The sequence below is a fragment of the Mobula birostris genome, chromosome 8 (assembly GCF_030028105.1).
Source record: "Mobula birostris isolate sMobBir1 chromosome 8, sMobBir1.hap1, whole genome shotgun sequence".
NCBI classification, from domain to species: domain Eukaryota; kingdom Metazoa; phylum Chordata; class Chondrichthyes; order Myliobatiformes; family Myliobatidae; genus Mobula; species Mobula birostris.
Window position 1 is genome coordinate 15633499 of NC_092377.1, and position 16860 is coordinate 15650358.

General features: G+C 38.8%; 1 protein-coding gene across 7 annotated transcripts in view; it reads left to right on the top strand.

The window, feature by feature from the left end:
* Positions 1–10785, top strand: part of cnsta (consortin, connexin sorting protein a) — a 112254-nt gene extending 101469 nt beyond the window's left edge. For all 7 annotated transcript variants that reach the window (XM_072264819.1, XM_072264818.1, XM_072264822.1 and 4 more), the window contains one exon: positions 7671–10785. In XM_072264819.1, coding sequence (XP_072120920.1) covers positions 7671–7876 — 206 coding nt within the window. In that variant the 3' untranslated portion in view covers positions 7877–10785. The remainder of the gene's footprint in view (positions 1–7670) is intronic.
* The last annotated feature ends 6075 nt before the right edge of the window (positions 10786–16860 follow it).

Genomic DNA, 16860 nt, shown 5'->3' on the forward strand with positions numbered 1-16860 from the left:
GAAGGATTTGGCTAGTGAAGACTGGGAACACAGGTTATATGATGAGACTTTTGAGGAACAGTGGACGGCTTTCAAAGAGATTTTTCACAGTGTTCAACAAAAGTATATTCCAGTTAAAAGCAAAGACAGGAAGGGTGGGGAGAGCCAGCCTTGGATAACTGAGGAAATAAAAGAAGGCATCAAACTAAATACAAAGTTTGGGAAAACTGTAGAAAGCAACAAACAACCACTAAGCGAGCAATAAAGAAAGGGAGGATAGTTTATTAAAATAAACTAGCACAAAATATAAAAAGGATAGTAAAAGTTTTTATAATTATACAAAGCAGAAAAAGGTCGCTAAAGTGAACTTTGTCCCTTGGAGGATAAGAAGGGGGAATTGATATTGGGTAATGAAGAAATGGCAGAGGCTTTGAGTGACTATTTTGAGTTGGTCTTCATGGTTGAGGACACATCTAACATGCCAAAGAAAGATGTGATGGGAGGTGAGGACCTGTATACAATAGCTATCACTAAAGAGGTAGTGCTGGGCAAACTTGTGGGGCTGAAAATAGATAAGTCCCTTGGTCCTGATGGAATGTATCCCAGGTTACTGAAAGAAATGACAGAGGTTATAGTTGAGGCTTTGGTCATAATTTACCAAAATTCTCTGGACTCTGGGCAGATCGTGGCAGATTAGAAGATGGAAAATATCACACCAGTGTTCAAAAAAGGATGTAGGCAAAAGGCAGGTAACCATAGGGCAGTTAGTTTAACATCTGTAGTTGGAAAAATGTTTGAAGCTATCATTAAAGAAGAAATAACAAGGCATCTGGAAAGAAATGGATCCATCAGGCAGACGTAGCATGGATTAGCAAAGGCAGGTCCTGTTTGACAAACTTACTGGAGTTCTTTGAGGATATAATGAGTGTAGTGGATGGGGGGGGCAGATGGACATTACTTACCTGGATTTTCAGAAGGCGTTCGATAAGGTGCTGCATAAAAGATTTATCCATAAGATAAGGATGCATAGAGTTGGAGGTGATTTATCAGCATAGATAGAGGATTGGTTAACTGATAGAAAGCAGAGAGTTGGAATACATGAGTGTTACTCTGGTTGGCAATCAGTGGTCAGCGGTGTGCTGCAGGGGTCGGTACTGGGCCCACGATGTTCATGATATACATTAACAATCTGGAAGAGGGGACTAAGTGTATGTATCTAAGTTTGCTGATGATACTGAATTGAGTGGAAAAGCAAATTGTGCAGAAGTCTGCAGAGAGATGTAGATAGGTTAAATGAGTGGGCAAGAGTCTGGCAGGTGGAGTGCAATGTTGGTAAATGCGAGGGCATCCACTTTGGAAGGAAAAATGAAAGAGCAGATTATCTAAATGGTAAAAAAACTGTAGCATGCTGCTGTGCAGAAGGACTTAGGAATGCTTGTGCATAAATCATAAAAGATTCGTTTGCAGGTGCAGCAGGCTATCAAGAAGACAAATGAGATGTTGGCTGTCATTGCTTGAGGGATTAAATTTAAGGGCAGGGAGGTTATGCTGTAACTGTACAGGGTACTGGTGAGGCCGCACCTGGAGTACTGCGTGCAGTTCTGGTCTCCTTACTCAAGGAAGGATGTATGTCTTTGGAGGCAGTGCAGAGGAGATTCACCAGGTTGATCCCAGAGATGAGTGGGTTAGACTATGAGGAAAGATTGAGTAGCCTGGGACTGTACTCGCTGGAATTCAGAAGAATGAGAGGAGATCTTATAGAAATACATAAAATTATGAAAGGGATAGATAGAGACAGGAAAGGTGAGACTAGAACTAGGGGACATAGCCTTAAGATTCGGGGGAATATCTGTGGAATTCTCTGCCCAAAGAGGCAGGGGAGGCTACCTCAGTAAGTATACTGAAGACAAGGTTGGATAGATTTTTGCATAGTAGGATTATGGGGAAAACGCAGGTAGATAGAGATGAGTCCATGGTCAGATCAGCCATGATCTTATTGAATGGCGGAGCAGGCTCGATGGGCCAGATGGCCTACTCCTGCTCCTATTTCTGATGTTCTTATGTAAAATAAAATAATTATGGGTTGAAATCTAGCTACAAATTTATAGCGATTGTGTCCATCTTTTGTATTTGCTGTTGAGTTTTTGTAGAAGCTGTAGACATTAGTACAACATTAGGCTGGACATTGATCTAATACGTCTGTGTATATTGATACCTCCTTAAGGATGATTTGCTATGTTACATGTACTTGTGTATGCTATAACAAACCTGGAAATATAGTCAAAACTGAGAGCTTGATGTTACTTTGTGACTATCACTTATTTTAAAAACAGAATCAAGTCTGTTTTGCCCAGTCTCTCTTTCATCTCATGATTTTCATGGGGCACTTTATTTTTCTACCTCTCAAGTTTCCAGTCTCAAATTTAAATAAATATTTTTCTGTCACTTAGATAGAAAGTACCCAGTAAACAATACCATACTTTCTTTGCATCTAGTTGGCAAGGTAGCAACCTCTAGACACCTATAAGTTAAAAGTATAAGTGAAGGGGGAGGCTTTAATGAACTTAGGAATACTGATTATGGTAATTCACTCCTTGAGGGATATTTTAAACCACACATTTGTTCCTGGTAACAATGAGATTAAACCTTGATTGCAGCTAATGTGTGTAATGACAATAGACAATAGGTGCAGGAGTAGGCCATTCGGCCCTTCGAGCCAGCACCACCATTCACTGTGATCATGGCTGATCATCCACCGTCAGTATCCAGTTCCTCCCTTATCCCCATAACCTTTGATTCCACTATCTTTAAGAGCTCTATCCATCTCTTTTTTGAAAGCATCCAGAGAGTTGGCCTCCACTGCCTTCTGGGGCAGAGCATTCCATATATCCACCACTCTCTGGGTGAAAAAGTTTTTCCTCAACTCCGTTGTAAATGGCCTACCCCTAATTCTTAAACTGTGGCCTCTGGTTCTGGACCCACCCATTAGCGGAAACATGCTTCCTGCCTGCAGTGTGTCCAATCCCTTAATAATCTTATATGTTTCAATAAGATCCCCTCTCAGCCTTCTAAATTCCGGAGTATACAAGCCCAGTCGCTCCAATCTTTCGATATATGACAGTCCCGCCATCCCGGGAATTAACCTTGTGAACCTACGCTGCACTCCCTCAATAGCAAGAATGTCCTTCCTCAAATTTGGAGACGAAAACTGCACACAGTACTCCAGGTGTGGTCTCACCAGGGCCCTGTACAGCTGCAGAAGGACCTCTTTGCTCTTCTCCTCAATTCCCCTTGTTATGAAGGCCGGCATGCCATTAGCTTTCTTCACTGCCTGCTGTACTTGCATGCTTGCTTTCAGTGACTGATGTACAAGAACACCTAGATCTCGTAGTGCTTCCCCTTTTCCTAACTTGACTCCATTTAGATAATAATCTGCCTTCCCGTTCTTACCACCAAAGTGGATAACCTCACATTTATCCACATTAAACTGCATCTGCCCACTCACACAGCCTGTCCAAGTCACCCTGCATTCTCATAACATCCTCGTCACATTTCACACTGCCACCCAGCTTTGTGTCGTCGGCAAATTTGCTAATGTTACTTTTAATTCCCTCATCTAAATCATTAATATATATTGTAAACAGCTGCAGTCCCAGCACTGAACCCTGCGGTACCCCACTGGTCACCGCCTGCCATTCCGAAAGGGACCCGTTAATCGCTACTCTTTGTTTTCTGTCAGCTGGCCAATTTTCAATCCATGTCAGTACTCTGCCCCCAATACCATGTGCCCTAATTTTGCCCACTAATCTCCTATGTGGGACTTCATCAAAGGCTTTCTTAAAGTCCAGGTACACTACATCCACTGGCTCTCCCTTGTCCATTTTCATAGTTACATCCTCAAAAAATTCCAGAAGATTAGTCAAGCACGATTTCCCCTTCGTAAATCCATGCTGACTCGGACCGATCCTGTTACTACTATCCAGATGTGTCATAATTTCATCTTTTATAATTGACTCCAGCATCTTTCCCACCACCGACGTCAGGCTAACCGGTCTATAATTCCCTGTTTTCTCTCTTCCTCCCTTCTTGAAGAGAGGGACAACATTAGCCACCCTCCAATCCACAGGAACTGATCCTGAATCTATAGAACATTGGAAAATGATTACCAATGCATCCACGATTTCTAAAGCCACCTCCTTAAGTACCCTGGGATGCAGACCATCAGGTCCCGGGGACTTATCAGCCTTCAGACCCAACAGCCTATCCAACACCATTTCCTGCCTGATATATAATGACAAGTGCTATTTAAAATGAACTGATGTTGAAGTACTGAAACTGTTCATAAACTACGTGATTTTGTTGCTCATGCAAATATATAATTTCATTGGTTCATTGGAGCAAGTGGTATTAATTTCATGAGAGAAGTTTGTTAGTGGAAGCTAACTGAAACTAATATATTTTTAAAAAGTAACTTATGGAGGAATCTTTAAATTCCTGTTTGCTCTGCCTACTGACTGATCCAGGATGATGATCACTATGTCCTGCAGAGCTGCTCATAGTAAAATTAATTATCTGTTGTCTGCTTTCAGTTAGAGCCACAGATGTGAAAGATGAGTACAATGCCATTTAACAGCACACAGGGCTGATGGACATGTCCCACTTCTTTTAGCAGCCTTCTCTCCTCCTAGCAATTAGCACTTTTCTCTTGTTCTTTTTATATTCATCTAATATATTTTTAAACAATCTCTTGGTGACAATATGGATTAAAGTTCTTCATTTTTTAAAAAGCCATGTTGGGAAGATACAGAGGAAGATAAATGATGTGCACCTAGTGTAAGATAAATATTTGTAATTATGTATCAGCATAATTCATCCCACATTATAATCAAATTTTCTGTTTCTTTTACAAAACTTGTTTTTATTTGCTACATTTTCTGCTGCAGATGTTGGTCATAAAAGATCAGAAGTAGATTCTTTGATATCAATTTAACCTCCCGTGCTGGTCAGTACATGAAAACCTACTTTCTAAAAACCATCAAATTCTAGATTTCTATTGAGTCCAAAAAAATTATCTGGTGTAAGTGTACTACAGTCACCAGTGTAGAGGATTCCAAAGGTCTATTATCCACTGAGTGGAATTTTTTCACACTTTGATTCTGAAACAATGATATAATCCTTGGATCAATGCACTGCATTGGAAACAGCCCCTTTGTTTCACCAATTTCATGCCAACCATCAAGCGTCCATTGATTTTAATTCCAACTTAATCCCATTTTATTCTTGCTCATCTTGAAATCATAGCGGGTATCGTGCAGAGCATTCAGTAGGAATCATTCCTGTTTGTGTTATGAATGATAGAGTTGTGTTGTTTTGTCAGTGTTTAATCTCATGTCATTGTGATCCTAGCTGCTTGTATAGTCAGTAGTCCGGAAACTACTGTTTGAGGAAAAATGGAAGTAGTCCAGTTTACTCATTGGGACTTTCTGCAGGTTCTACAGAAAATTTCCACAGAATGCTTCATTTATGGATCTAAACATTACAGTGCTGTAAAGCAATGATAGTCTGAAACAAGGGTGGTGGTTGAAGGTCAATTCTCTGACTGGAGACCTGTGACTAGTGGGCAGTCCATGGGTCAGTGTTGAGACCTCTGTTATTCGTTATTTATGAATAACACCCATGAATCCCAACTCTCTGGTTTCTATCAGTTAACCAATCCTCTATCCATGCTAATACATCACTGCCAATTCTCTGCTGCATCCTAGTCTTACGGTGTCTTTTAAGCAGCACCTTATTGACCACATTCTGGAAATCCAGGTAAATAACGTCCATCTGTTCCCCTCTATCCACTGTGCTCATTATGTCTTCAAAGAACTCTGTCTCCAGTAAATTTGGCAAACAAGATCTGCTTTTGCTGAATCCATGCTGCACCTCTGCCTAATGCCTATTTCTTCTTTAATGATTGCTTCAAGCATTTTCCCAACTACAGATGTTAAACTAACTGGCCTATTACCCCAAGCATAAAGCCAAAGCTACACAGGAATGGCTTAAAAACAACAAAGTTCATGCACTGGAGTGGCCAGGTCAGAGTCCAGACCTCAATCCAATTGAGAATTTGTGGCTGGATTTGAAAGAGGCTGTTCACTCATGATCCCCATGCAATCTGACAGAGCTTGAGCAGTTTTGTAAAGAAAAATGGAGAAAAATTGCAGTGTCCAGTTGTGCAAAACTGAAGATCTATCCACACAGACTCAAGGCAGTAATTGCTGCCAAAGGTGCATCTACTAAACACTGACTTGAAGGGGGTGAATAATTATGCAATCATTTATTTTGTGTTTTAAATTTGTAATTAATTTAGATCACTTTTTAGAGATCTGTTTTCACTTCTGACACGAAAAAGTCTGTTGATCAGTGTCAAAAAATCCAAATTAAATCCACTGTGATTCAATGTTGTAAAACAATGAAACATGAAAACTTCCTGGTGGGGGGGGGGACTCTTTTTATAGGTGCTGTACATGGAAGAGAGGGGCTGGAGGGTTATGGGTTGAATGAGGGTAATTGGGACTAGCAGAAAGGTTGCTGTGGTTTGCATGGACCAGTTGGGCTGAAGGGCCAGTTTCCATACTGTATTACTCTGACTCTAAGTATCCATTTACTAGAACTGGATCAGAGGACAGTGGCTCCACTTGTCAGTGAAATCCTTCTGCTGTCTCTAAACATTTGACTGTTTCCATTTTTATTGGCATTTTGAGCTTATTGTTACAGAAATTCTGTAAATATTCGCTCCACGTATTTTTAAGGATAGCTGACATTTTATGATAAATGTACTCTGGAAAAGCTGTCTGTTTTTTATTCACTTACAAGTCTGACAGATGCTCACTTGGCATTACTGTTGCTTTCATAACTTCCATCCCACAAAACCTATCTTGTTTTCCTGAATACAATTAGACCATAAGATGTAGAAACAGAAAACCATTAATAGCCAACAAGAAAAGGCCCCCTTTTCTCCCCTCACACCTTGCCTTCTGCCAGAAGGCCAATTTTCTATCCAAGCTGGTATCTTTCCTGTAATACAGTATGTGCTTATCTAGTTTAGCACCCTCGTGTGGCACCTTCAAATTTCAAAATAAATTTATCGAAGTACGTCTAGGTCACCATTCACTACCCTAAGATTCATTTTCTTGCAGGCATTCACAGAATAAGGAAACAATAGAATCAAAGACTGACAGACACCAATGTGCAAAAGACAAACTTGCAAACACAAAATAAAAAGTTTTGAGTCCTTAAAAGTGAATCCATTGGTTCTGGAAACAGTTCAGTATTGAGTAAAGTTATCCACGTTGGTTTAGAAACCTGATGGTTGAAGGGTAATAGCTGTTCCTGAACCTCGTGGTGTAGGACCTAAGGCTCCTGTACCACCTCCTCGATGACAGCAACGAAAAACCAGCATGGCCTGATAGTGGTGTCCTTGATGATATATTCTGCTTTCTCATGGAAGCACTCCTTGTAGATGTGCTCAATGGTGCCGAAGGTTTTTCCTGTGAAGGACTGGGCTGTATTCACTACTTTTTGTAAGCCTTGTCAAAATAATGTAATTAATAAATGTAAAAAGTATTTTGCAAATTCTTTTTTAATAAGTAGAATGCTTTTGGAAATATCAATGTGCTGATTTTTTTTTTGTTATTTCTACTTAGATGAAGTAAATGGAGATTCCTGCCTTCTCTTAATCCTGCTGTGCATTTTCACAGTACTTCTGAGCGTCCTAGGAACTGCACTTTATTGCACATTTGGTGATCTGGAGTCCACTGTGTGCAGAGACTTTACATCACAAATGGACTTCTACTTAACCCAGTTTCAGCAAGGCTTTGTGAAGGTTAAGCACTGGTTGTTGTTTTCTTAAATGACAGTATATGCACGCACATTGAAATCATGGTGTAAATAGAAATTCAGATGGACCACAATGAGCAGTTAATCATCTTGATGCTTGTGCTGCAGTGCAGTAACGACTGTGGAATGTCAGAACACAGGAACTTAAATACTGAAGCTTCAGACCTCAACAAAACTATTTATAGCTTAAAATTATTACCGTTAGTAGCTTGAAACACAAAGACTGAATATTCAATTTGGTCAGTAATGTTTGAAAACTGTGTGAATAGTAGAGTTGTCAATCATTTTCAGAAGAAATTAGTTTTATATAATTTGCCTCTTTGGGTACTCTGCACTTAAAGGATGTAATAATTTGGATTCATAATGGTTCTTGTGTCATGATTTGTGTGTGTATTTTTTAAACAGTTGATAATTTTGCATTTGATTTTACTTGTCGATTTATCTGGCTCTTTAAAAATCATATCTGTAGGTTTTGATTTCAGAACTAATTTAGACCATAAGACATAGGAGCAGAATTAGGCCAATTGGCCCATCGAGTCTGCTCTGCCATTCAATTGTGGCTGATTCTTTTCTCCCCCTCCTCAACTCCTGAGATTTTTAGATTAAAATCTAAATTTTAATTTAGATTACTTTACATGTTTGCTTTTCTATTATAACTTTTTCTACAGCCCTCAGATTATTATTGATTACTGTTGTCTGTTAATCTTGTCTCCATTTTATTTCCTCTTGCATCTTTCAAACAAAATGCAGTCGCACAAATGAATTTTTGAGAAGATCGTTATTTAATGTTTAATGGACATATTGTTTATCAGATAATCTTGTCACAGTAAGTATTCATTGAACATTGGTGAATCGTTTTCTATTACTTGCAATTTTCATTTGCTGTTGTTATTCGGACAATAATTGTCAGTTTGAATGAGCAAGTTATAACTTGATTTAGCAGCCTGGGAACTCCTTCATCTGTATGTTTGTTAAATTCACTTGCACTTTCTTTCATTTTAAACAATGGCAAAATAGTTTAAAATTTCTAGTGCTAATGTTCTGCTTTGTGATGCTTTCAGATCTGTTTTCTCTATTATAGAAGGTACAGTAAAAGATTCAAGACATTGCTTTGTGACCTGCTGTCACTGAAATGATATAGGTTTATGTTTCATTGTCAAAATGGTAAATTTCTAGGCTCAGCAATGCTGGGAGAAAAGGGATAAACAAATGATGAAGAATCTCTAAAGGCTTATTTCATCTAAAGTCAGAAACTTGGTCAAATTAATCCTGGATGTGTGCTTATATCCTTTAGTGCAGCATTGCTGATGTCTGTAATTAATGTGTAAATCTGTCAATGTACCAGCTTCACTGAATCCTCATAGTTGTGCCTGTTGAACATCTGTTAGTTCTCCAGCATAAAACACCCCTTACTGGGACAGCAGTTTGCTAGAGTCCCTCATCCTGGGCCAAAGATTGATCAGCTTTGTGAGTTTTTCTTTCACCACATGACTTCATACATCTTCTGGGTGAAGATCCTTCCTCTCCCAGGGATGAGGTCTTTGGAGCTTCTGTTCATATTTCTGTAGCTCTGGGTTTTTAACGGGATGGGTTTGCTGTCCTCCTTTCACAGCTGGGCTTGGGACTGTCCATGCCAGAGTTAAAACATTCTTCAGGTTAGTATATTCTGACTACTTTGGGTTAGTATGTTGAGGTTAACTTGATTTCTGTTTAATACAGGGACATTTTCCTTGCTAGTATCTAGTCACAGAAGTCTGCTCAGACTTCCACTTCTGCTGCCGATGTATGTCCGCAGAGTAAGCATTGAGATTATGCTGCTTGGTTTTTAAGTTGGGTATCTTTGAATAATCTTGGCAGGAAGAGGTTTAAAAAGTTACTTAATTATTGCTGCAATATGAGGAGAATACAATGTACTGCCTACTCAGTAGAATTTAGTTTGCATCACAAAGCACAATATTATTAATGCATGCACTATCATTGTAAATTTTTATCATTACTGAATTTATGTGAAATGTTGACCTTGTATATGGAGAAACCCATAGAATTAGTTTATAAATTATAAAAACTGGGAAATACATTTTGGCAAAAAAAAAATAAGAGCTGGTCTCTTATCAAATGCATGCATGCACTGTCCACCAATGCTTGCAGCAGATAGTGTACAATTATTCACTGCATAGCACTTTAAGTCCTGCTTCCTTTGCATATTTCTATGTTCTATTTTGATAGCACCTGCAAATATTGTTTTGTTTATAACTATCAATTACACAGTGCTAGATATTCACAATAGGTTTGCCGGTACTAAAAGAAGAATGGTAAAGATTTAATGTGTGGAAACTGGCTTTGTTGACCTTTTAAGTTTGTTGCTTTTCTCTCCCTTTGTAAATATACATTATTTTTGTATTTTCAAGTTGTTACTGGTAGCTAACAGTGAGCAATCATGTCTACCTTCCTATGATATAATTATAATATTGTAAAATAGTGGCAGATTGAATGAGGAACCATGTCAGTGAATTTATCCTTCAGCGTGAATGATTACTTTTAGGAGCTTCAGAAAGGGCCTTAAATTTTAACAAAGCAACTTTTAACTTGTATGTCTATAAAGTTGCTAACTGTAACATAGTGCATAATAGGAGGCACTATAAATAGCCATGAATTACTGGCTGGTTCAGTTCATGACTATAGATTAAAGATAGATAACTTATTTATTGTAGATTGTGCTGTATGTAAAGCAAATCATTTAGTTTTATTTTCCTCCTGTTTTTGTAAATTTCAGAAATCTATGGTTTGAGCTCTGTAATCTTAGGTTACTACACCTGCAGCTGCATTCTTAATCTGTGAATTGTTAAACACTTGTTCATTTTGTATTATGTGCTAGACATTTGGGGATTGTTCACAAGAAATATAAATATGTCCACAACCAGAGTATGAAGTGTAGTAATTTTATCACTGCATTGATTTAAAATGCAAAACTGCAGAGAACAGTAATTTGAAGGTGAGCTAATTGTTGTAAAGTGGTTTGCATGATTTCAGTCATTTACCAATTTGTGATTTTAATCTCTTACAAACAGAAAATAATGGGGAAAATACACTTGCTGATATTAAAATCAGTTTATCTAATACACAACCTTTAAACTCTTTCAATGTAGTATGTTAAACAATGCTGGCTCTTTGCTGTAAATTATTCTACAAGGAGGGTGTGGGTAGAGGAGGGAGGAGAGTTGTTATGCATGTGGAAATAGGTTACAGGGGAAATAAGTGAAGATTTGAAGGAATGTTCCAGGGACTGGCAAATGCCTCACTGGGCCAGTGGCATCTTTCTAACATATAAGATAATATGCAAAAATGTGCTTTTAGATGTTAAAAAGGAAGTTTTCTCAATTTTTCCTCCCATTGAATATACAGTTGGGAGCAGGAACATGCCACGTGGCCCTCAAACCTGTGCCATTTAATGAGATTGTGATCGATCTGACTAATCTCAATTTCACATTGTTATATAACTGCAGAAACATTTCGTTCCCCTCCTTGCATGGTAAGTATTTATACCTTGTATCTTTAAAAATATCCAAAAACTACTTCAAGTACCCATTGAGGAAGAAAGTGCACCTCATTTGTTTTGAATAGATTACCACATTTTTTTTTAGAGCAACACCTAGTTTGAGATGTTTTCACAAAAGGAAACATCTTAACAGCTACCCCTCAGGATCTATGTTTCAAAATCAGCTCTTTCTCTTGTTCTTACTGTTACAAGCTCAGTTTGTACATTTTCTCATAAGATAATCTGATATCAATATAGTAATCCCATAATTACTTCCAAAGGCCTATGCTTAAAGAAGGAATCTAATAATGTACGTTATATGCCACAAATAGACACCAGGCATTCTTTCATATTTTGTCCAAGTCGTTATTTCCTTTATCAGTGTTTGGACAATTTGTTTCAGGCTAATTTGCATCAAGGATCTCTTACAACATAATCTTGTCGGTACACTGCTAATAGTTAATAGTCTTCCCGGCTATGGAAAGTTGAGAAGTACTGATATGGGACTGGACATGGCTGTAAATGGATGGTAAACAAAGCACTGCTTTCTTCATTAAAGTATGAGCAGATTTGGAGGGAACTCCAAATAACTAGGTCTAAGCTCATTGAAGTAAACCCAGAAGGCCACTAGGGATAGCCCAAGAGTCACAAGGCAGTAATAAATTCTTCATTGGATGATTTGGAAAAGTTAAGCATGCCATCTACATTGGACATTTGCTAAGTGTGGGGTGAGAATGGGATATGAAAATGAAAGGAGAGTGCCTTCAAGATTTGGATTGTAAGAGAATGAAAAAAAATGTGTGTACAGAACTAACTTGTACTCAAACTACATGACATTGATGTTACATGAGAAAATTATGCATTATGGAGAGCTAACCACACGTAGTTATCCAAGATGCTGTAATTCAAGAGTTTTTACATGTTTTTGTATACTGTTATCGTTGGAAAGAGTTCAGAGGAGGTTCACGAGGATGATTCTGGTAATGAAGGGGTAAACATATCAGCAGTGTTTGGCAGCTTTGGGGCTGTACTCTCTGTAATTTAGAAGAATGCGGGGGAGAGGGGATCTCATTGAAACCTGCTGAATGTTGAAAGGACTAGATAAGGTGGATGTGGAGAGGATGTTTCCTATGGTGGGATTATCCAGAACTAGAGGACACAGCCTCAAAATTGAGGGGTGACCTATTAGAACAGAGGTAAGGAAGAATTTTTTTAGCCAGAGAATGGTGAATCTGGAATGCTGTGCCACTGGCTGCAGTGGAGGCCAAGTCTGTGCGTATATTTAAGGCAGAAGTTGATAGTTTCCTGATTGGTGAGGGCATCAAAGGATATGGTGAGAAGGCAGGTATATAGGATTTAGTGGGATCTGGGATCAGTCATGATAGAATCGTGGAGCAGCCTTGATGGGCTGAATGGTGTAATTCTGCTCCTATGTCTTATGGTCTCGATGTTCCTGACACTTTCGTTTGTCCATTCTTAGGTGTTTTCTCTCAAGTTACCTGCTAGCACTTGCAGGACAAGAACTTCAAATGAGAAACTGGTTTAATTCCATAAATCCAGACATCCCACCCTGCAAAACTCATTTCAGGGAGGTAGCACCCCCACCCCTGCCACTCTCCACCCCCCCCCCCCCCCCCCCCCCGGTCGACCTCCAAAGGTGTATGTATACAGGACGTTTGATGTAGCTTGCTTGGCAGATTTGAGCATTTTGCCAGAAGTCTCAACCTCATAGTAGTCTGTGTCAATGAATTTGTTAATTTTGCAAGACATCAGATTCACAAGTGTTCTGTGAGACAGCTGACTTCTGAATTCTGTCTTAATGAGACACACCATGCTGAATGCCCTTTCTACATCACAATTAGAATTTGGCAGCACCGAAAGCAGCTTCATCAACTGGCAGAGCTCTTTGAATCTCAACTGCCCTGTGCTCACAGATTTTACTTTGGACGGCTTCCCCCAGAACTCATCAACTGGCAAACTTTTGTAGTTTGGCACCAGTCCTTCAAGGTTAGTTGAGACATAATCCAGAACTTCCAAGTGGAGCTGTTCTCTTGCATCTGCCTTGATCACATTTGGAAATCTGTCTGCCAAAGTCAAAATCTGCTCTGGATCCACCTCATCTTGGCTCTCTGTATTGACCACCGACAGATTTTTCAAGATTTGGTCTCTCATTGGGAACTTCTCCAAGATTTTTTGAAAGCACCTGACATAGAATGTTCTGGCATCTTTGAAGAACTGCTTTGTCTTGTAAGGGTGGATCTCTTGTGCTTCCTCGCTTAGCAACTGCCTCCTTGCCAGGTACCCAATAAAAAGCTCTTCATCTGGGCGGTGAATTTCAGGGTTGCTCACATCTGTCTCCTGAATGTTCTGCTCTCTCAATACCTTTGGCTCAATAAATCTGCTTGCTATGTCATGCAGGAGCTCTTCTACACTCTGATCCAACTTGAAGAGCATAGGTGCCTTGTTTTGAAAAATCAAATTGAATTTGTCAAAAGATTGTGTGACATTATGGAGAAAGCATGTGTATGTTTTCATCTGGGGGTCTTTCAGCCTCTTCTGAATATGAGATGACTTCTGATTCTCACTCTTTGACTCAAAATATGAAATAAAGGTCAGCCATTGGTGGAGTAGATGGTCGACTGTAAAGCCCACGCACAAAGAAAACTGATAGGTCTACTTAGCACAAAGAGAGACCAATCAGGATGCTCTCTCGCTACGTCTGTCACTTGCTTTCTCTGTCTCTGTCTCTCTCTCTTGTTTGCTCACTCTTAAAAAGAAAAAAATCAATTTCCGGGATATAGTATATAATTTGCAGTCGTAAGGGAGCTGCTATCAATATACGGGAGACTCCCAGAACTTGCAGAAGAGGTGGGATGTCTGTAAATCCCACTACATTTAAATGAGCAATGGAAGGCTCTGTTTAGATCCAAGGATAAGATTAAGTGAACAGTAACATGTTCAGTGACATAACGTGCAGAATACAACACCACAACCATTCTCTTTTAGCCCAAAACAAACTTTCATCTTGTGTACAAACTAGAACTGTATGGATCTATGTTCATTATATTTTTATTTTCCAAAAATTTTTTGCTAGACATCAGTTTATTGCTCACCTCATCTCCATGCCTTACAGCTTATACCAACTTCCATGTTTATTTAAAAATTCAAACAGTATAAATAAATTGCTTTGGAAAAAAAATTGCAAAGCTCTGGTCATATTTTTTAGAATATTATTTTTAGAAATGTCATTCTGATGCCAAAAAAATGCAAGATGAACAAATTTGGATAAGTTGTGGAGATTTTGGTTGCATACAGTGATCAGTCAGTAGCTGCTGGGTGAGATTTCTTTATAACTAGATGTGGTTTCAAGTCTAGTATTGACCTTTGATCTGTATCACTCAACATCAAATAGGTGTACTAAATTGAATTACATCCTTGTATAGTCTGTAATCCCTATAAATGCTACAAACTTTACACTCCTTTGTCAAATACTGAATTATTCTCTATGGTTAATAGGAGAAATATGTTCACTTGATACTGCTGAAATGAGTAGGATATCTCAAAGTTTTGCTTAATTTTATTTACAGAACTGGCTGAGCAGCAACTTAAATTATATCAGTGAATTAGATAAGAGAATTCAACCTCCCCACCCCCATTGCTCCAACTCAGCTGGCATTTATGTAATCTTGTATTTCATAGAATCAGACATCCATCAGAAAGTGAATGGATGGCCATTGAATCTGTGCCAATTTAATCCTACATCTTATTTTCTCCCCATGTTCCCATCAAATATCCTTAGACTCTACCACTCACCTATGCACCTGGGGTGATTTACAACAGCCAATTAACCTACCAACATATATCCTTGATGTAGGGGGAAACCCACATGATCACAGAGTAGGAGGTCAGGATGTCGCTGCAAAAGTGAATAATATTTAAAGTAATCACACTTTTGGCACTAGGTTGAGGCCCTTAATATCACTGTTTATTTAGAGATACTGCATGCACACCAACAGGCTCTTCCTGCCCTACTAATCTGCGCATTCTTGAAATGTGGCAGGAAACCACATGCTCACATGCAGAACACCTGAACAGATAGCAGCAGAATTGAACCCAGATCCCTGGCACTGTAATAGTGTTAATGCCAACTGCTGGCTACCATGCTTCTAGATCACATCCAAATACTTCAGTGCTGAGGATTTCTGCCTCTGCAACCCTTTCAGCAGTGAATTCTGGACCCTTAGGAGAATTTTTTTGATTATTTTCATTTAATATGCCCAGTACAACTCCTCTGCCAATAGAAAGAGGTTTATTTACTGGGTTTAAATTTAAGTTTACCCTCAGCTTCCTCTTGCAAAGGAAGCAACCCTGGAAGTATAATCACATCTTTCCTGTAATATGGTGACCAGACGTGTATGCGAGAATCAATGCGACATTCATTTCTAGCACAACCTTGTATTTTAAGATTTGGTTAATAGTTTAAACATGGGTAGCACAGCAGGTCATTGAGACAGTTTAAGGACATGTTGTGCTACCTCTGAAAATACACTCTGGCATCCCTTTGTTCTTCTACACCATTGAATCCTCCCATTTATTGCATATTAACCTTTGCTTGTTTTATCTCACTATGTTACCCAACCTCTGAATTAAATGTTTTGCCACTTTTTTGTAAAGGATTCCTCAAGTCAAACAATTTAATTTGCAAACTTTATACACACCACATACTGTATATACATACCCCTCAAAGAAACAGTCCTGTGGCCCTGATTGGCAATACCTTTCCAGTCATAAATACCAAGCTGCCATTGTCCTTTCCCTCTTGATAGCAAGCTAATTCTTAATCTAATTTCCCTGGACTTTATCATTTTGATCAACTGTCTGGACTTTATCATTTTGATCAACTGTCCACGTGGGAGGCATCATAAAACCTAAAATCCATGAAGACCACATCAAATACACTGCCTTTATTCCATGATAGGGTTAATATTAATTCCTATCATGATTCTGTTGTCATGCACCTAATGAAGAGTTGGCTGGGAAATACACATGGGATCTGAAAAGATTGATCTACTACAGAGAGCAAGGCAGTAATAAACTGAGACATGCATGTGAGACTCTAAGCTACATAAGTCACACGTACACTACTTAAAAGTGACTAATCCCTAAATGAAACTCTAAACCAGTAAACCAGTGACACAAAAGAGGGAGTGCCAATATAAAGTACGAGGCAATGTGCACATTTTTTTGTGCAAGACTGTGATCTTAAGTGTAACCCTACTGTTTCGTGCTGAAGAAAACCTTTAACATTTCTACTGTTAGACTCTGGTGGTCTAACAGCAGAGCTCACACTCTCTTAAAAAGAAAACCAAGTGCTTTAGAGAGAAGCTTTTTAAATGGTTTAAAAGCTTTAAAACAGGCTGAAAAAAAGGTAGATGGAATTTAATACAGACAAGTATGAGGTT